The sequence below is a fragment of the Oncorhynchus keta genome, chromosome 24 (assembly GCF_023373465.1).
Source record: "Oncorhynchus keta strain PuntledgeMale-10-30-2019 chromosome 24, Oket_V2, whole genome shotgun sequence".
NCBI classification, from domain to species: domain Eukaryota; kingdom Metazoa; phylum Chordata; class Actinopteri; order Salmoniformes; family Salmonidae; genus Oncorhynchus; species Oncorhynchus keta.
In genome coordinates, this window is record NC_068444.1 from 22,541,194 (window position 1) to 22,563,945 (window position 22,752).

The window sequence follows — 22,752 nt, forward strand, 5'->3', positions numbered from 1 at the left end:
GCGTAACTGTGGCAGCCCGACAAATCCAGTATGTGTTGGCTTTGGGAGAGGTAGAGAGGCAGAGAGAGGCTACGAAGCCTGGGACTAGCTTAGAGACAGGAGAGGCAGAGAGAGGCTACGAAGCCTGGGACTAGCTTAGAGACAGGAGAGGCAGAGAGAGGCTACGAAGCCTGGGACTAGCTTAGAGACAGGAGAGGCAGAGAAGCAGAGAGAGGCTCAAAAGCCTGGGGCTAACATAGAGACAGGAGGGGCAGAGGCAACTGCTGTCTGGGGATAAGTCAGACAAAGGAGGGGCCCAGACAAAGAGGCCTTCCCAGGCCCACCCCTTACTGTTTCACCCCACCCCCAGCATACTAAACCACTAAAGTTTACACAGCCGGACAATCTCACGCTTCACTCTTACTAGTACCAACCCTGTTTGAGTAACTGCCTTGACTGAAACAAATGAAGACGTTTCAAGTTTCACATTTTTATTGTCACTTGCACAGGTACATTGAATTGCCTTTCTTGCTCATTCAGATACTGCAGCAATCAATATTAGTAGTACTAAGTCAAGTAAAACAAAAACACAGGAGAAAGTAAGCAAACTACTGTATATACATGGTCAGTTCCAGGGACACTACCTATTGTGGACTAAAACTGTATGGAATATATTAGCTCAAATACATGTATCTTGGTCATATATAGTCTACAATCAGAGTCATATTATACAAACCTCCCGCTAAAGCCTCCTTATTAACCAGTTTTAACAGAAAGTAATGATTGAGTCAGTATGTGTGTTCCTCAGAAAGTGTGTGTGTGTGCGTGAGAGAGAGAGAGAGAGAGAGAGAGAGAGAGAGAGAGAGAGAGAGAGAGAGAGAGAGAGAGAGAGAGAGAGAGAGAGAGAGAGAGAGAACTGTTTGTGCATGCATATACCTGCGCGTCTACACTTTCCCACAATGCACAAGTCCAGACAGATTTTTCAAGGAGTCATCGTTGGCAAGGCCTCTAAATGCCTTGCTGTTTCGCCATTAGTCATGGAACCCACATGAGCACATCTGTCCCCCAGAGGCCACACCCATCACAGAGGGACAGCCAGCCAATGGGGAGCTCCGTAATCCTGATGACTCAACACATTCACCCACAGTACAACAACATCTGACACCCATGTGTCAGACCTCCATCCATGGCACTACACTACATTTCCAATATAAATTCATATGGATTTCTTATCAGTGAGTTGATTCAGATTGTTTTGAAAGAGAGAGAGAGCGAGAGAGAGAGAGAGAGAGAGAGAGAGAGAGAGAGAGAGAGAGAGAGCGAGAGCGAGAGAGAGAGAGAGAGAGAGAGAGAGAGAGAGAGAGAGAGAGAGAGAGAGAGAGAGAGAGAGAAAGAGAGAGAGAGAGAGAGAGAGAGAGAGAGAGAGAGAGAGAGAGAGAGAGAGAGAGAGAGAGAGAGAGATGATACTCTATATCCTCAGTCACATCAACTGCTGGAAAAAACACCCGCACCTGGCCAGGTGGTGAACAAAAATGGAAAGTTTGTGCATCTCTCTCAAACCTTAGGCTTGTGTTTTCTTAATTGCAGGATTACAGGGAATACTTTGGGAAGGTTCACCTACTGCTCAGCTCTTGGGACCATTGTTGTCGACTGTGTAATCTCAGACTTGGACCCCCCCTCCCCCTATTAGTGCATTGATTGTCAGATCACAGCTACCATTGTCTGACCACTGCCAGATTAATGTATTTTAAAAAGACTTCTCCACCCAAAGACCACACAAACAGAGCCCTGTACACTGATTCATCTAAATAAAACATAAAGATGGATGCCTGACAGCGCGACACACTTCAACACAGCATTGCACTGCGCAGAAATGACCTTTTAAGGGCATTCAGCCCAAACCTTCCTTAAACTTAATTTGGCGGCGAATTTGGCGGCGAATAAATTTAATTATATCTATCATAAAGCAGACACAAAAGTAAATTTATTCAAATGAGAAAAACGTTTTTATTTCGAAACCTCAAAAAGAGAAATGGTTTGATGCTGAATGTAATCTCACAAGGAAAAAATGTAGATCTTTAACAAATAGAAAATATCACCAACCATAGGATAGACACATTCCTCAACACAATTGTGAAACATTGAAAGAACACAAAAACAAAACTTAAGATGGAAGAAATTGAAAGAGGATTTTGAAACTCTCTGGAAGAATAGCATCAGAAGACCTTACTTTAAATCCCCCAAAATATGCAAGAAAAACTCAGTTCCCTAGAACACACAATTGAAAACATCCAGAACCCATTTGACGACCAAATTACACACGCTGTACTTTTGAAGAAAATACAAAGCCTTAAACCTGGAAAGACATGTGGCCCTGACAGCATCCTGAATGAAAAGCTGAAACACACAACTCCTGAGCTGCAGGATGCCTCATTAAAACTATTCAACCTGCTTTTGGAGAGTGGCTACTTCCCTGATATTTGGAACCAGTGGCTCATACTTAAAAAAGGTGATAAATTAGACCCTAATAACTATAGCGGAATATGTGTCACCAGTAACATGGGGAAACTGTTCTGCTGTATTCTCAATGAAAAAATACAGACCTTCCTCATACGACATAAAGCTCTCAGCAAAACACTAATTGCCTTCCTACCCAAATACAGAACAACAGACCACATACACACATTACAAACACTAATAAACCAGCATGTTCATCAGAAAAGCAGAGGAAAAGTATTTGCATGTTTTGTTGATTTTCAGAATGCTTTAGATTCCATATGGCATGATGGATTATATTACAATACACACAAAAGCAGCACTGGGGGTAAAGTATAGGACATCATAAAATCTATTTACTTGAACAACATGTAAACTCCCATTTTCAGGACCCTGTCTTTCAAAGATAATTCGTAAAAATCCAAATAGCCTCACAGATCTTCATTGTAAAGGGTTTAAACACTGTTTCCCATGCTTGTTCAATGAACCATAAACAATTAATGAGTAGCACCTGTGGAACGGTCGCTAAGACACTAACAGCTTACAGACGGTAGGCAATTAAGGTCACAGTTAAGAAAACTTAGGACACTAAAAAGGCCTTTCTACTGACTCTGAAAAACACCAAAAGAAAGATGCCCAGGGTCCCTGCTCATTTGCGTGAATATGCCTTAGGCATGCTGCAAGGAGGCATGAGGACTGCAGATGTGGCCAGGGCAATAAATTGCAATGTTCGTACTGTGAGACGCCTAAGACAGCGCTACGGGGAGACAGGACGGACAGCTGATCATCCTCGCAGTGGCATACCCACGTGTAACAACACCTGCACAGGATGGGTACATCCGAACATCACACCTGCGGGACAGGTATAGGATGGCAGCAACAACTGCCCGAGTTACACCAGGAACGCACAATCCCTCCATCAGTGCTCAGACTGTCCGCAATAGGCTGAGGGAGGCTGGACTGAGGGCTTGTAGGCCTGTTGTAAGGCAGGTCCTCACCAGACATCACCGGCAACAAAGTTGCCTATCGGCACAAACCCACCGTCGCTGGACCAGACAGGACTGGTAGAAAGTGCTCTTCACTGAGGAGTCGAGGTTTTGTCTCACCTGGGGTGATGGTCAGATTCGGGTTTATCGCCGAAGGAAAGAGCATTACACTGAGGCCTGTACTCTGGAGTGGATCGATTTGGTGGTGGAGGTTCCGTCATGGTCTGGGGGAGGTGTGTCACAACATCATCGGACTGAGCTTGTTGTCATTGCAGGCAATCTCAACGCTGTGCATTACAGGGAAGACATCCTCCTCCCTCATGTGGTACCCTTCCTGCAGGCTCATCCTGACATGACCCTCCAGCATGACAATGCCACCAGCCATACTGCTTGTTTTGTGCGTGATTTTCTGCAAGACAGGAATGCCAGTGTTCTGCCATGGCCAGCGAAGAGCCCAGATCTCAATCCCATTGAGCACATCTGGGACCTGTTGGATCGGAGGGTGAGGGCTAGGGCCATTCCCCCCAGAAATGTATGGGAACTTGCAGGTGCCTTGGCGGAAGAGTGGGGTAACATCTCACAGCGAGAACTGGCAAATCTGGTGCAGTCCATGAGGAGATGCACTGCAGTACTTAATGCATCTGGTGGCCACACCAAATACTGACTGTTACTTTTGATATTGACTCCCTCTTTGTTCAGGGACATATTATTCCAATTCTGTTAGTCACATGTATGGAGAACTTGTTCAGTTTACGCCTCAGTTGTTGAACCTTGTTATGTTCATACAAATATTTACAAATGTTGAGTTTGCTGAAAATAAACACAGTTGACATTGAGAGGATGTTTCTTTTTTTGCTGAGTTTAGTATTAAACTGAACAATAAAATAACACATTTTTTGCACAAGGGTGAGGGGTGCGACAAGGGTGCAGTTTAAGTTCAACCCTGTTCAACATCTACATCAACAAACTAGCAGAGATGTTGGACCGATCTGCAGCCCCTGGATTCACCCTCAAAGATGAGGAGCCTAGATTTCTGCTCTACGCAGATGACCTTGTCTTACTGTCACCAATAGAGCAAGGTCTACAGGAACAACTGCACATTATTTGGGAATACAGCAGACACTCCTTTATATAAGGAAATAACAAGGTTGAACTACCTGGGACTAAATATCAGTGCTTCAGGTCGATTTGGTCGGGCAGTGAATGCACTCAAAGAAAAAGTCCGCAAAACATTTTACTTCATTCTCAAAAATGAATATTCCTATCCAAATCTAACGCAAAATATTCAATATTGTCATTTTACCAATTGCACTGTATGGAAGTGTAACACTCGTCAAAATGGGTAGACCAAGGCGCAGCGTGATTTGGGTTCATCATATTTTATTTAAATGTGAACCAGTAACAAAACAATAAAGATAAACAAACAAACAAATGTACAGCCTTGAAGGGCTCTAAAGCAACAATACAAAAACAATATCCCACAAACAACAGGTGGGAAAGGCTACCTAAATATGATCCCCAATCAGAGACAACGATAGACAGCTGCCTCTGATTGGGAACCATACCAGGCCAACATAGAAATACAAAAACTAGACTACACATAGAAATAATAAACTAGAACACCCCCCAGTCACACCCTGACCTACTCCACATAGAAAATAAAAGCTTTCCATGGTCAGGACGTGACAGGAAGCGAGGATTGGGGTCCAATCTGTAATTACGATGATAAGAATTGGAAGAAAAACTCTATAGAAAATCTATATACAGAATTATGCAGAATTATCCTAAATATCCCAAAGAAAGTACCAAATAATGCATGCAAAGTGGAACTCGGAAGATTCCCTTTAATTTAATATGAAAAAGAACCCATTAATTTTAGCACCATATTGCCCCAAAACATCCTTACAATTCAAAGCATTGAAAACCCATGAGCTGAACCTTGAAAAGAGTCCCCTTTGTCAGCTGTTAAAAACACTAAACAACCTTAATATCTAAACACACAGGGAAATCAATCAAATTGTTTCAGGAATTAAAATATCTCTGCTCTGTCAGAAATACAGAGACAGATCCTGATCAAATACAGGTTCAGTGACAACCAACTAGCTATAGAAAAAAAGAGACACAAAACGACATGGCCATCCAAAAAGGAACGTCTTTGTGGTCACGCACGACAGGGGATGTAAACACGGAGATGTACTTACTCTACTGTGAGAAATACTTCCAAATAACACAATCTTTTTAAAATAAATATCTAAAGCAGGAAGTACCAGTGACTCGCTCAATACGGAAGTGGTCAGATAACGCAGATGCTAAGCTACAGGACTGTTTTGCTAGCACAGACTGGAATATGTTTCGGGACTCATCCAATGGCATTGAGGAGTATACCACATCAGTCACCGCCTTCATCAATAAGTGCATCGATGGCGTCGTCCCTACATTGATCGTACGTACATATCCCAACCAGAAGCCATGGATTACAGGCAAAATCCGCACTGAGCTAAAGGGTAAAAAAGCTGTTGCTTCAAGGAGCGGGACTCTAACCCGGACACTTATAAGAAATTAGAGGACGACTGATTAATCAGAATGGCCGATTAATTAGGGGAGATTTCAAGTTTTCATAACAATCGGTAATTGGCATTTTTGGACACCGATTGTGGCCGATTACATTGCACTCCACGAGGAGACTGCATGGCAGGCTGACTATATGTTATGCGAGCGCAGCAAGAAGCCAAGGTAAGTTGCTAGCTAGCATTAAACGTATCTAATAAAAAACAATCAATCTTAACATAATCACTAGTTAACTACACATGGTTGATGATATTACTAGTTTATCTAGCTTGTCCTGGGTTGCATATAATCGATGCGGTGCCTGTTAATTTATCATCGAATCACAGACTACTTTGCCAAACGGGTGATGATTTAACAAGCGCAATTGCGAAAAAAGCACTCTCGTTGCACCAATGTGTACCTAACCATAAACATCAATGTCTTTCTTTAAAATCAATTCACAAATATATATTTTTAAACCTGCATATTTAGTTAATATTGCCTGCTAACATGAATTTCTTTTAACTAGGGAAATTGTGTCACTTCTCTTGCGTTCCATGCAAGCAGAGTCAGGGTATATGCAGCAGTTTGGGCCGCCTGGCTCGTTGAAAACTGTGTGGAGACCATTTCATTCCTAACAAAGACCGTAATTAATTTGCCAGAATTTTACATAATTATTACATAACATTGAAGGTTGTGCAATGTAACAGCAATATTAACAGCATTTTCGTACATTTGCCAACAGCTCTTCGCTGTGCTTCAAGCATTGAGCTGTTTATGACTTCAAGCCTATCAACTCCTGAGATTAGGCTGGTGTAACCGATGTGAAATGGATAGCTAGTTAGCGGGGTGCGTGCTAATAGCGTTTCAATCTGTGATGTCACTCGCTCTGAGACCTTGAAGTAGTTGTTTCCCTTGCTCTGCGGCTTTTGTGGAGCGATGGGTAACGATGCTTCGAGGGTGGCTGTTGTCGATGTGTCCCTGGTTCGAGCCCAGGTAGGGACGAGGAGAGGGACGGAAGCTATACTGTTACACTGGCAATACAAATGGTATAGAGAGAAATAGTCCCATAATTCCTATAATAACTACAACCTAAAACTTCTTACCTGGGAATATTGAAGACTCATGTTAAATGAACCACCAGCTATCATATATTCTCATGTTCTGAGCAAGGAACTTAAACGTTAGCTTTCTTACATGGCACATATTGCACTTTCACTTTCTTCTCCAAGACTTTGTTTTTGTATTATTTTGCATTATTTAAACCAAATGTTTCATTATTTATTTGAGGCGAAATAGATTTTATTGATGTATTATATTAAGTTAAAATAAAAGTGTTAATTCAGAATTGTTGTAATTGTCATTATTACAAATAAATAAATAATTGTCCGATTAATCGGTATTGGCCTTTTTGGTCCTCCAATAATCGGTATCGGCGTTGAAAAATCATATTAGATTTTTAGTCGACCGCTATGCCCTCTGGAGAACCATCAAACAGGCAAAGCATCAATACAGGACTGAGATTGAATCCTACTACACCGGCTCCGACGCTCGTCAGATGTGGCAAGGCTTGCAAACTATTACGGACTACAAAGGGAAGCCTAGTCGCGAGCTGCCCAGTGACACGAGCCTACCATATGAGCTAAATGACTTCTATTCGTTCTTCAAGGCAAGCAACACTGAAGCATACATGAGAGCACCAGCTGTTCCGGATGACTGTGTGATCGTGCTCGCTTTAGCCGATGTGAGTAAGACCTTTAAACGGGTCACAAGGCCACAGGGCCCATACGGATTACCAGGACGTGTATTCACATCAACACCATTATCCCAGAAACCCTAGACCCACTCCAATTTGCATACCGCCCCAACAGATCCACAGACGACACAATCTCTATTGCACTCCACACTGCCCTTTCCAACCGGGAGAAAAGGAACACCTACGTGAAAATGCTGTTCATTGACTACAGCTCAGCGTTCAACACTATAGTGCCCTTAATTAAAGCTCATCACAAAGCTAAGGATCCTGGGACTAAACCCTTCCCTCTGCACCTTAATCCTGGACTTCCTGACGAGCTGCCCCCAGGTGGTAAGGGTAGGCAACAAAAGGAGGAGGGGCGTGGACTACAGGAAAAGGAGTGCCGAGCACGCCCCCATTCTTATCGACGGGTTGTAGTGGAGCAGGTTGAGAGCTTCCAGTTCCTTGGTGTCCACATCACCAACAAACTATCATGGTCCAAACACACCAAGACAGTTGTGACACCTATTCCCCATCAGTAGACTGAAAATATTTGGTATTGGTCCTCAAATAGTTCTACAGCTGCGCCATTAAGAGCATCACCGCCTGGTGTGGCAACTGCTCGGCTTCCGACCGCAATTCGCTACAGAGGGTAGTGCTTAAGGCCCAGTACATCACTGGGGCCAAGATTCCTGCCACCCAGGACCTCTATTATTTTTTTAATTTAACCTTTATTTAACTAGGCAAGTCAGTTAAGAACAAATTCTTATTTACAATAACGGCCTTCCCCGGTCAAACCCTAACCCGGTCGACGCTGGGCCAATTGTGTGCCACCCTATGGGACTCCCAATCATGGCTGGTTGTGATACAGCCTAGAATCGAACTAGGGTCTGTAGTGATAAAGGCCTCTAACACTGAGATGCAGTGCCTTAGACTGCTGCGCCACTCTGGAACCCTATACCAGGCAATATCTGAGGAAGGCCATAAAAACTGCCAAAGACTCTGCTACTTGCTGTTACTATCTATGCATAGTCACTTTACTCCTACCTACATGTGCACTACTGTTCAAAAGTTTGGGATCACTTTGAAATGTACTTGTTTTTGAAAGAAAAGCACATTTTTTGTCCATTAAAATTACATCAAATTGATCAGAAATACAGTGTAGACATTGTTAAGGTTGTAAATGACTATTGTAGCTGGAAACGGCTACTTTTTTTATGGAATATCAAAATAGGCATACAGAGGCCCATTATCAGCAACCATCACTCCTGTGTTCCAATGGCACGTTGTGTTAGCTAATCCAAGTTTATCATTTTAAAAGGCTAATTGATCATTAGAAAAACATTTTGCAATTATGTTAGCACAGCTAAAAACTGTTGTGCTGATGTTCTTAACTCTTATTTTTCTTAAAACTGCATTGTTGGTTAAGGGCTTGGAAGTAAGCATTTCACGGTAAGGACTACTACACCTCTTGTATTCGGCACGTGACAAATACAATTTTATTTTATTGATCTCAATTCCCAACTTCTATGCATTTACTAATGACATAAAACTGGTAATTATTCTGGATGTGAAAGAAAGCGCAAATATTACTGCCAGATATTTATATTATAGCCTGAGGGACATACCATGACCATTAATTCCCTGAAGTATGTACATTGTATACAACTTGGTCATTACTCTTCATTACTTTACTTTACTTACATTACTTCAAAGACTCAATCATGGACACTCTGACTGACAGTTCTGGCTGCTTTGTGTGATGTATTGTTGTCTCTACCTTCTTGCCCTTTGTGCTGTTGTCTGTGCCCAATAATGTTTGTACCATGTTGTGCTGCTACCATGCTGTTGTTATGTTGTGTTGCTACCATGCTGTGTTGACATGTGTTGCTGCCTCACTATATGTTTTTTTTAGGTCTATCTTTATGTAGTGTTGTCTCTCTTGTTGTGATGTGTGTTTTGTCCTATATTTATATTGTATTTATTATAATTTTTTAAATCCCAGGCCTCAGTCCCCGCAGGAGGCCTTTTGCCTTTTGGTAAAAGGTCATTGTAAATAACAATTTGTTCTTAACTGACTTGCCTAGTTAAATAAAGGTTCAATAAAAATAAAATAAATAATACATAGTGTAACCATCATCCATGTACATTAGCTATTATTTAAAAATATATATTTTTAAATATTTCAACTGAAGATTACAGAATACAACAGCTGTAGTGTTGTACCTGTATACATGATTGTATGTACTATTATTATTACTACTGATATTAACTGTATGACATTATCCTCATTGCATTGTACTGTATTTACTGAAATGCTGTACCACTATACTGCTTTGGCAATATCTACAAATTGTATTTCATGCAAATAAAGCAAGCTGAATTTGGGAGAGCGAGAGAGCGCGTGAGAGAGAGGGAGAGACAGACAGAGAGAGAGAGAGAGAGAGGGGCTTCTTTCTGAGGTCATGGAGACATGACCTCAGAAAGAATGAAATGAAAAGGTAAAAGATTAAAGGAGTGGTAAAAGTGAAAGCAAGTGCACGGGAGCTGTACATACAAAAGGAGCAAAGAGAGATGGAAAGAAAGGACGCAGAGAGCAATGCTGTTTAGGTCAGAATAGGAAAACAGTCTCCATCTAGAATCCATACCCAATTCTCAGCACCAACACCACTAAACAGACATTTTGCCACCAGGGAGGCGATCTACAAACTACTTAGTAGGGACCCTTCCATCCAGCCGAGCACAGAGCGCCTTTAGCCCTATGAGCCAAGCACAGCCTCCTCAGCCAGACATGCGAGCAGATGGCATAGCCTGGTCCATCAATGTCAGCAAAGAACATTCCCAGCCTGACAAGCCAAACACAGACAGAACCCTTATTGTCGTGAGCCTCACAGGCCCGTCCAAAACCAGTTTTACTGTACCTCCTCCAATCCATAATGGACCTGATAGAGTCTAATCAATAATCCAAACTCCCGCCTGCCTCAGACAAACTGTCAAGAGTGAACCTGCAAGTAAGCATTTCATTGTACTGTGTACATATGACAAATAAACTTGACAACAAAGACAAGAGAATCCTCTTCAGCCTGTACTGTATGTGGAGGCTGTCTGTCAGTAGAGAACAGAGCACAGCGATCCACCTGCCACGCCGAGGCCAGGAGAACAGAGCACAGCGATCCACCTGCCACGCCGAGGCCAGGAGAACAGAGCACAGCGATCCACCTGCCACGCCGAGGCCAGGAGAACAGAGCACAGCGATCCACCTGCCACGCCGAGGCCAGGAGAACAGAGCACAGCGATCCACCTGCCACGCCGAGGCCAGGAGAACAGAGCACAGCGATCCACCTGCCACGCCGAGGCCAGGACAACAGAGCACAGCGATCCACCTGCCACGCCGAGGCCAGGAGAACAGAGCACAGCGATCCACCTGCCACGCCGAGGCCAGGAGAACAGAGCACAGCGATCCACCTGCCACGCCGAGGCCAGGAGAACAGAGCACAGCGATCCACCTGCCACGCCGAGGCCAGGAGAACAGAGTGCTGCCCTGCGCCTTTTGTTGTTGTTTTGCCGTTCTAGTTCTGGGTCAGTGGTTCATCATGAAAGGAAACACTACTCACAAGAGGAGCAAAGCCACCCAGTATTTATGAAAAGGTTCCTCCCTCACGGGGAAAGTGTTATGATATATTTGGGTGGCATCCTGAGGAACATAGTTGCCTACAAGACAATGAATAGTCCCAGTATTACTGTGAATATACCCTTTATAATAATATGTTCATGTTAACCATCTTACCACTGATTATCAGCAATGAGAATAGATGATTTAATTATTTGAATCTTTTGTTCCTGTCTATGTTAGTACAATCAGCATTGTTTTTATTGACCTAATATGAACAGCTCTTTAGTTATTCTGTATGTGGTCAACTGGGCACTGAACACATACAGTTAAATCTAATACTGTAATTACATATTTCTTAACTATGTTTTAGTGGAATTATGATGTTTATGTTATGTTGGGCAGTGTATGTGAAATGTGGTAGTCAGGACAGATGCTGATATTTGCATGTCCTTGGCCGGGCCTGGAACCTGTAGGGATATACAGATTTCCTCAAATCATAACCTATTTCTCCTCAGTGAACTTCACACTCTCCTATAGTGAAAATCCTGAGGAAGTTGTGCCTACGTTGATCACATGATCCAATCTATGTCACATGATCCAAGTTAAAGTCTCCTCATAATCCAAGAAACATGTCAGCATGTATTGTGTGTTGGACATAACATTGATAATCTCCTTTGGTGGACAATTGAAGATTTAGAGAAATCACATGTGCATAACTCTTCATTAGGTGTAGCCTAATGTGCTGCATGTCTTCTCAAATGAGTCTGCAGCTGCTTATCTTATAAGAGAGCATATGGCCTTAAGGAAACCTCATGATTCCAGTATTTAACTGGAAGGCTGTGAAAGAGAGACTTCTCTGTGTGCATTTTCTTCTCTGTGTCCATCTCAAGGGCATCAAGGTTTCCAAGATAGGCAAATGACCAATCAATTGCAAGTTATGTTACTGGCTCTGAAGCTGCTCTGTCAGTGAGACCCATAGCTGACTGGCCTTGTCATCAGACATTGGATTTTAACGCAGTGTTGCTTTTGACATGGAAAAGTTGCTTTTCTCAGAATGCAGGCCTACATCGCAGCTGATAGGAATATTTATGACCTGCTTGTAAGCGCAGTCCTCTGCACCGTTCCTACCAATCAGGGTTATATGCGCATGTTACCGGTGGCCTAGAGAAGTATCAAAGCGCCAGGAAACTAACGGTGGATGCCAGCCAGGGCTTTTGTGAGGATGGTGTTGTTGATGATGATAAAGTAACATTATTTATAGGTCTAGACTGTTTTGCCAAATAATAATGGAGACGTTGTATAATTTATTCTAATCGTAAAGGCATCAGAATGCTGAGGGTGAGGTGAAAACAATTTGGTAAAAAGGCACTATGTGCAAGGAGCACCAAATAATAACGGGACATAGCCTACCCATTCCTCGTAGTGCTTACTGCCATTCTGCAATATATCTTCAAACTGTATGATGCAGTTAGCCACGAAATCGTCATATCCAATTGGCGCGTCGTGAAACACCGACAGTTCGATTTTCCTTCCGTCATGCACCTCCGTAACGAACTCGTCGTTCCACGCAGGGCTGTTGGTTTTCTGTTTGGTGGAGGTTTGGCCCACACGCGAGTCATCCACGTTTAGTGCGATGTAGGTGTCTAGGAGAAAAGTCTGGGTTTTTGGGCCAACCGCATGCCTGAGAGACCAAGCCGTCGGTTTCAAGTCCAACGCCTCACAAATCTTGATCTTCAATAACCCATTGAAAACCACCATTGCGGTGATGTAATCCTCTTCAATGGGCTTTGGAACAAGAATGGTTGTTTACAATATATTCCTTTAACCCAGCCACTTCAACGGGTCATAAATAATTTAGCCTAGTTTTATGTAGCGTTTGAATCCTCAAAATAAGACCACGGACTGAATGGTTTTTCAAAGAGGTTGTGACTTGAATATAAGGGGAAAATGCCGTCCCGTGTCACTCTATCACACACGTACCAATCGGATGCTTATCAGTCGTTTTGAAACAGTCCAGAGACAGTAAATGTTCTTGTTTTTGCCCTTTAACAGTTTCGGTTTTCACAATGATAATCCACATTTGGGTTTTAACCAGACAAAGCCTTTCTTTTGAATATAATTAATACACGTTTTGAGAAGCGTATACGCAGGAAAAATATGACCATGCAGCAGTTGGGATATCAACAGCCTACCCAAACCGCAACTCGACAGAGCAAAATCTATCAAAGATATCTATCCTCTGCAACTCCACTGGGCTCTGGAAACACTCGTATTCCACTGTTGGAAGATAGGGCGACTCCTGCCCTCCTTGCAGTGCATTTGGGATGTTTCCCAAACAGGCTACTCGACTTGTGAATAGCTCAAGCAATGTATAGTTGCAGGTCGACTCTAGGTTGTGGTTTTCTTGGTTTCTGTTCGCTCCTTATCCTCCCAGGATGTTCTCTCGCCGTTGCTGTTCTTGGTTTCCTGCAGACCTACCTCTTCTCCCCCCCGACCGTCGAAACGCTGCTGCAGGAAATGCGCAAAACACGTCAGTTTCTCGGCGCGCCGCGTCTTGTCTATGCCAGATGGGGGAGTGCGACGCAACAGCCAGTGTAGGCGAGCTGACCAGGCTGTCAGGACATAGGCGCATCCCAAGTGTTCAAGTGATAGACACTGGGATATTATTTTATGGAGTAGGCCTACTCATTCCATTTCGGGAACATATCGGGGAGGCTCATCGCGGATGGGGTTATAAATACTGTTATAAACAGGGACTATTGCATAAAATACATACATGGAAAAGGGGTGGATCATCGGGGTGGTTCGGTATGTCTGGAATTTGCAACATATGATTATTTTAGCCTACTTGATATAAAACTGACCGTTGCACCTGAAATGCACCCATAGCTATAACAACAATACTTGAGCTATATTTCAAAACCATATCGTTGCGGATGATTATGATGATCAAAAGATTACATGAATGACAATACACACGGTTTTAGCATTGGGTAAACCATAGGACATTTAATTATTCTGGATTTCTTTGTTACCTGATTAATAACCCATAAAATGTGAAGAGAGACCACATTTTCCTAATATCTACATTTCAATGTATCCATAAATAAAGCGTGTTTGACCCAGCAGTGCATCCCTATTGTCTGGCCTATAACATCAAACGTCTAATTTATCGACCTTGACACAAGAAAAGCAATGTAAAAAAACAATGCGGTGCTATGGTTGATACAGACCAGGCAAAATTTGCAACCACATATCACTGAGGTTTGTGTGGAAATTCCCTTCAGTGTTGCACGTCTGTCTGCTACAAATGCACCACATTTAGGCTGCATTTGCAGTGCAAGCTGGTGTTTCATGTTTTAGTGTATGGCTCCACCATGTGGAAGGAATGAGGTGTCTGCACAGTTAGTGGAACATTGAATTCACTATGACAACTAGGCTTGGCCATATCAATATTGTATCAGCACACAAACTCAGAGAACAACAGATGCCCAAACAGTGTAATCGGAAAGTATTCAGACCCATTGACTTTTTCCACATTTTGTTACATTACAGCCTTCTTCTAAAATGGATTACATTCATGTTTTTCCTCATCAGTCTACATACAGTACCATCACGACGAAACAAAAACATTTTTTTAGCATTTTTTTAGATAAAAACAGAAAAACCTTATTTACATAAGAATACAGACCCTTTGCTATGAGACTCGAAATTGAGTTCAGGTGCATCCTGTTTCCAATGATCATCCTTGAGATGTTTCTACAACTTGATTGGAGTCCACCTGTGGTAAATTCAATTGTTTGGACATGATTTGGGAAGGTACACATCTGTCTATATAAAAAGGATGTCAGAGCAAAAACCAAGCCACGAGGTCAAAGGAATTGTCCATAGAACTCTGAGACAGGATTGTGTTGAGGCACAGATCTGGGAAAGGGTAACAAAAAATGTCTGCAGCCTTGAAGGTCCCCAAGAACACAGTGGCCTCCATCATTCTTAAATGGAAGAAATTTGGAACCACCAAGACTCTGCCTAGAGCTGGCCGCCTGGCCAAACTGAGCAATAGGGGGAGAATGGCTGTAGTCAGGGAGGTGACCAAAAAACCCGATGGTCACTCTGACAGAGCTCCAGAGTTCCTCTGTGGAGATGGAAGTACATTCCAGAAGGACAACCATCTCTGCAGCACTCCACCAATTAGGCCTTTATGGTAGAATGGCCAGACAGAAGCCACTCCTCAGTAAAAGACACATGGCAGCCCGCTTGGAGTTGCCAAATGGCACCTAAAGGACTCTCAGACCATGAGAAACAAGATTCTCTGGTCTGATGAAACCAAGATGGAACTCTTTGGCCTGGAACCATCCCTACGGTGAAGCTTGGTGGTGGCAGCATTATTCAGAGCGGGGTTTTTTCAGCAGCAGGAACTGGGAGACTAGTCAGGATTGAGGAAAAGATGAACCGAGCAAAGTACAGAGAGACCCTTGATGAAAACTTGCTCCAGCGCTCTCAGGACCTCAGACTTGGACTAAGGTTCACCTCACCTTTTTTGTATGCTATTTTAATATATGAGAATTAACCAATGATATCAGGCCACACCCATGATTACAGACATCTGTGTGTCTTTTGACACTATATAAATGTCATCCCGCAGTGTTTGTCATTATAACCTGATGAAGACAGCTTGTCTGTCGAGACGTTGGACATAAATATTTTTGCATCTGAGCACCTAGAGTGTGCGGCTCTCCGCTTGAGAGGATCTGTAGAGAAGAATGGAAGAAATTCCCTAAATACAGGTGTGCCAAGCTTGTACCATCATACCCAAGAAGACTCAAGGCTGTAATCGCTGCCAAAGGTGCTTCAACAAAGTAGGTCTGAATACAAAGGGTCTGAATACTTTGGAATACTGAATACTATTTTTAGAAATTTGCTAAAATTTCAAAAAACGTGTTTTTGCTTTGTCATTATGGGGTATTGTGTTCAGATTGATGAGGGGGAAAACAATTTATTCAATTTTAGAATAAGGCTGTAACCTAACAAAATGTGGAAAAAGGCAAAGGGTCTGAATCCTTTCCAAAGACACTGTATCATCAATTGAAACGTCTTTCCTACCTGCTACCCTACCGTTCTTCTGTGAGCTGCTCCATGCCACAACCATGAGAGCTGCATGCTCTTGCTGCCTTCAGATGAAACTAGGCTATGTGTGTTATTATTTTAGGCAAGTCAGTTAAGAAAAAATGATTATGTACAATGACGACCTAACCCGTAACTACATAATTCATAAATTGTATACCTCCACTACACTATTTTGATACACATCAAGCAGACTGAGGGTAGTGGGTATATGGTCTGGTGCAATGTTCCGTCTAAACTGCGTGCCGCCGGCGCACAGGAGCCCTGAGACTGCTGCGCAGCTCCCCAGGACTGCAACACAGAAGATATATCAGCTCAGGAGATACAACTTCACTCAACTTTCCAGAGCAGTGGTCACCAACCAACCGGTCAATCTCCAAGGCATCCCTAGTTGATCGCCAAACATTTCTGTAAAAACCCCAATGATAAAGCTTGTACCCAAGGAGGCAAAGATAACTGAACTAAATGACTATCGCCCCGTAGCACTCACTTCTGTCATCATGAATTGCTTTTAGAGACTAGTCAAGGATCATATCACCTCCACCTTACCTGCCACCCTAGGCTCATTTCAGTTTGCATACTTCCCTAAAAGGTCCACAGACAATGCAATCACCATCACACTGCATACTGCCCTATCCCATCTGGACAAGAGGAACACCTAGTTAAGAATGCTGTTCACTGACTACAGCTCAGCATTCAACACCATAGTACACTCCATCTTATCGTTAAGCTGGAGGCCCTGGGTTTCAACCCCACCGTATGCAATTGGGTCCTGGACTTTCTGATGGGGCGCCCCCAGGTTGTTAAGTTAGGAACAACATCTCCACCTCACTGACCCTCAACACTGGGGCTCCACAAAGATGCGTGCTCAGCCCCCTCCTGTACTCCCTGTTCACCCATGACTGTGTGGTCATGCACGCCTCCAACTCAATCATCAAATTTGCAGACGACACAATAGTAGTGGGCGTGATTACCAACAACGACGAGAATCGAAGTGTGGTGTCAGGAAAACAACCTCTTACTCAACGTCAACAAAACATAGGAGGGGCCTCCCAGGTGGCACAGTGGTCTAAGGCATTGCATTGCAGTGCTAGCTGTGCCACCAGAGACTCTGGCTACGAGCCCGGGCTCTGTCGCAGCTGACCGTGAACGGGAGGTCCATGGGGCAACGCACAATTGGCCCAGCGTCGTCCGGGTTAGGGAGGGCTTGACTGGCAGGGATATCCTTGTCTCATCACGCACTAGCAACTCCTGTGGCGGACCGGGAGCAGTGCACGCTGACCAGGTGTACAGTGTTTCCTCCGGCACATTGGTGCGGCTGGCTTCTGGGTTGGATGTGCGTTGTGTCAAGAAGCAGTGTGGCTGGGTTGTGTTGTGTTTCAAAGGACGCATGGCTCTGACCTTCGCCTCTCCTGAGTCTGTACAGGAGTTGCAGCAATGAGACAAGACTGTAACTACTACCAATTGGATACCATGAAATTGGGGAGGAAAAAGGGTAAAAAAAAGTTTAAAAAAAAGAGATGATCGTGCACTTCAGGAAACAGAGGGAGCACCCCCCAATCCACATTGAAGGGACAGTAGTGGAGAAGGTGGAACGTTTTAAGTTTCTCGGCGTACACATCACAGACAAACTGAAATGGTCCACACAGACAGTGCGGTGAAACCTCAGGAGGCTGAAGAAATTTGGCTTGCTACCTAAAACCCTGACAAACCTTTAAATATGCACAATCAGAGCATCCTGTTGGGCTGTAGCACCGCCTGGTACGCCTACTGCACCTCCCTCAAGGCTCTCCAGAGGGTGGTGCAGTCTGCACAATGCATCACCAGGGGCAAAATACCTGCCCTCCAGGACACCCGATGTCACAGGAAGGCCAAAAAGATCATCAAGGACAATAACCACCCGAGCCACTGTCTGTTCACCCCCTACCATCCAGAAGGTGAGGTCAGTACAGGTGCATCAAAGCTGGGACCGAGAGACTGAAAAACAGCTTCTATCTCAAGGCCATCAGACTGCTAAACAGCAATCACTAACTCAGAGAGGCTGCTGCCTACATAGAGACTCACTAGTCACTTTAAACAATGTCACTTTAATGTTTACATATCTTACATTAATCATCTCATATCTATATACTGTATCGTATACCATCTATTGCATCTTGCCTATGCCGCTCGGTCATCGCTCATCCGTATATTTGTATGTACATATTCTTATTCCATCCCTTTAGATTTGTTTGTATTAGGTAGTTGTTTAAAAAAAGAAGGGAATTGTTAGATTACTTGTGGAATTGTTATATTATTTGTTAGATATTACTGCACTGCCGGAACTTGAAGCACAAGCATTTCCCTACATCTGCTAACCATTTGTATGTTACCAATAAAATTAGATTAGATTTTTTGATTTGCCATTTTTTGTCTCTGAAGGTACGATCTCTGCCTTCCCGGTGGGCCTAGAGAGCAAATCAAGTGCACTATAGGGCTACCGATGGTATATCAGATGGCTCAAATGATCGTGTCTGCAGTAAGGTAGCAGTCATAAAAGAAAGCTATAGCACAGTTAATACTGGGAGAATTAAAACCATGACTAGAGAGAGACTGTCAACTAAAAGAGCAAAGAGGTGCTGCTTTTGTAGGATTGAGTTCATGTTTAAATTCTTACTCAACACTGTCAACATTTTATGAACTGTAAAATGTGCGTTCTTCCAATTTCCACTCAGCGCTACAACAAGCACTGCAGCAGTAATGAATGATTAGGAAAGTGTATCTATAGACTTGCGCTGTTATTATTAGTGGCTTGGGTCTTTTTTAATATCAAGGAATATTTTACTTTCTCTGAGTTCATAGGAGTAACAACATGAATTTGTGCAGCATAAATAATGCAGTGCGACTCGAGTTCGCAATCAGCTGGCGACTGGAACGAGCTGCAAAAAACACTCAAACTGGGCCGTTTTTATCTCCATCTCTTCATTCAAAGACTCAATCATGGACACGCTTACTGACAGTTGTGGCTGCTTCGCGTGATGTATTGTTGTCTCTACCTTTTTGCCCTTTGTGCTGTTGTCTGTGCCCAATAATGTTTGTACCATGTTTTGTGCTGCTGCCATGTTGTGTTGCTACCATGTTGTTGTCATGTTGTGTTGCTACGTTTTCATGCGTTGCTGCAATGCTATGTTGTTGTCTTAGGTCTCTCTTTTTGTAGTATTGTGGTGTCTCTCTTATCGTGATGTGTGTTTTGTCCTATATTTTTTTTATTTATTTGAATCCCAGCCCCATCCCCGCAGGAGGCATTTTGCCTTTTGGTAGGCGTTCATTATAAATAAGAATTTGTTCTTAACTGGCTTGCCTAGTTAAATAAAAATCAGCTGAAGGACGGTGTCCATTTTTGGTCAGTGTCAGTGGGGGAACGGGAGAGCGGAGGGATGTTGAGAGGTGGACCCTCAGTCTGCTGCTCTCTCCATTTGCTGAGACTGACCACAGATGCAGGCACCATCATCCCAGTAAAATACAACTATTTAAATGTATGACGACGCAGCGGTGCTTCACAAGTAATACAACAACAGATCTATTACCAGTTTGATCATATAGCCTACCTTAATGTTTTAAATATAATTAATAACAAATGTCCAGAACATCAGTACACTGGCAGGGCAATTCATGCAAAGCCAATATGCAGTGATAATGTATTGGGCCTATAGCTTACTGCTCAGACCTCACTGCTACAGTACTGTTTTTAATTGGTTAATGTTGCATAGGCTTACGTTTTTTTAAGTAATGTTAAAAACATCTAGGCTTACATTTTGACTCAGAAACGGTTGGTGACCACTGTTCTGGAGTTTTCCCTGTTAACACTATCAACGTTTCCCTTTACTGTGGCAATTGTGATCTTTTCAACGCAATATTAGACACTTTCAATACAGCATATCGAAACAAAACGAGCTATGCTAGAGATTCTTTTTTTTAGGCAGAACGCATCAGAATAGGATTTTATTGCATTGACATGCACGACTCAGCAGATACTCTACAGACCGGTGCAGTTTAACCAATCAGAGCTGCAGTAGGCCTATATGCAAATGAATCATTTCCATACATGGATCTGCGCTATTTACAGAACTGGTACGCCGTCCAGCTGGTGGCGGTAATGCACCATTAACATTGGATGCCAACCGCCGTTAAACCCCATCGAAGAAGAAGACTTTAAACTGGCGGGGAGTAGATGTGCTCGTTTTGAGATCAGAGCGAGAGCTGCATGTAGCCACATGTGCACATTTTGGTCAAGTTATTTGCTAGTTAGTGAGTTAGTTAGCCCAGTTATAGATACTTTGTATTCAGCCATAGAGGAGTGAATGCTTCCTACTAGAGCACACATGTACATTTCTAGACATCTTTGAAAAGCAAGTCAGGTAAAGGGCTTTGTTTTGTCTTAAAGGGGCAGTGTTGTATTTTGAGACGGGTTTGAATAAGCTAAGTAGCCAAAAGGCAAAGGGTAACATAATTTGTCTGATTCTCTGTAGTAATGGTATGGGAATAATAATGCATTTGATTTTTTTAGTGTTTTTTTTGTTGCATCAAACAACACTATATTTTCAGTGACCTTGTCTGAAGATAAGCCCTGCATGTTTTTTTCATTTAATGTAGGCCTACATTGATCACCACACGTTGGCTGCTACTGTAGGCTGAATGATAGAACAGCTATTTCCATGTTAAAATGTAATGGGATGCATTTTCTCCATTGATTGTGATGGTAGGCCACTCTGGTAGGCCTACATTATAATCAAATAGCCACAGTAGTCTACTTGGCATTATGGTTGCTGTCCTTTCAGAATCACAAACCTGTCACATACTGAAGACCTATAGGTTCACCACTGTATTAACCGGTCACACACTGAAGACCTATAGGTTCACCACTGTACTAACCGGTCACACACTGAAGACCTACCTATAGGTTCACCACTGTACTAACCTTTCACACTGAAGACCTATAGGTTCACCACTGTACTAACCTGTCACACTGAAGACCTATAGGTTCACCACTGTACTAACCTGTCACACACTGAAGACCTATAGGTTCACCACTGTACTAACCTGTCACACACTGAAGACTTATAGGTTCACCACTGTACTAACCTGTCACACGGAAGGTCTATAGGTTCTCCACTGTACTAACCTGTCACACTGAAGGTCTATAGGTTCACCACTGTACTAACCTGTCACACTGAAGACCTATAGGTTCACCACTGTACTAACCTGTCACACACTGAAGACCTATAGGTTCACCACTGAAGACTTATAGGTTCACCACTGTACTAACCTGTCACACACTGAAGGTCTATAGGTTCACCACTGTCACACACTGAAGACCTATAGGTTCTCCACTGTACTAACCTGTCACACTGAAGGTCTATAGGTTCTCCACTGTACTAACCTGTCACACTGAAGGTCTATAGGTTCACCACTGTACTAACCTGTCACACTGAAGACCTATAGATTCACCGCTGTACTAACTTGTCACACTGAAGGTCCTATAGGTTCTCCACTGTACTAACCTGTCACACTGAAGGTCTATAGGTTCACCACTGTCACACACTGAAGACCTATAGGTTCTCCACTGTACTAACCTGTCACACTGAAGGTCTATAGGTTCTCCACTGTACTAACCTGTCACACTGAAGGTCTATAGGTTCACCACTGTACTAACCTGTCACACTGAAGACCTATAGGTTCACCGCTGTACTAACTTGTCACACTGAAGGTCCTATAGGTTCTCCACTGTACTAACCTGTCACACTGAAGGTCTATAGGTTCTCCACTGTACTAACCTGTCACACTGAAGACCTATAGGTTCACCGCTGTACTAACTTGTCACACTGAAGGTCCTATAGGTTCACCACTGTACTAACCTGTCACACTGAAGACCTATAGGTTTACCACTGAAGACCTATAGGTTTACCACTGAAGACCTATAGGTTCCCCACTGTACTAACCTGTCACACTGAAGACCTATAGGTTTACCACTGAAGACCTATAGGTTTACCACTGAAGACCTATAGGTTCTCCACTGTACTAACCTGTCACACACTGAAGACTTATAGGTTCACCACTGTACTAACCTGTCAAACTGAAGACCTATAGGTTTACCACTGAAGACCTATAGGTTTACCACTGAAGACCTATAGGTTCCCCACTGTACTAACCTGTCACACACTGAAGGTCTATAGGTTCACTACTGTACTAACCTGTCACACTGAAGGTCTATAGGTTCCCCACTTTACTAACCT

General features: G+C 43.1%; 1 protein-coding gene across 1 annotated transcript in view; it reads right to left on the reverse strand.

Moving 5' to 3' along the window:
• The window catches only part of LOC118357702 (protein kinase C epsilon type-like), a 170,990-nt gene extending 157,010 nt beyond the window's left edge, over positions 1 to 13,980 (reverse strand). The window contains exon 1 of the mRNA XM_052477973.1: positions 12,767 to 13,980. Within this exon, the coding sequence (XP_052333933.1) occupies positions 12,767 to 13,114 (348 nt within the window). The 5' untranslated portion in view covers positions 13,115 to 13,980. The remainder of the gene's footprint in view (positions 1 to 12,766) is intronic.
• Between the last annotated feature and the right edge of the window lie 8,772 nt (positions 13,981 to 22,752).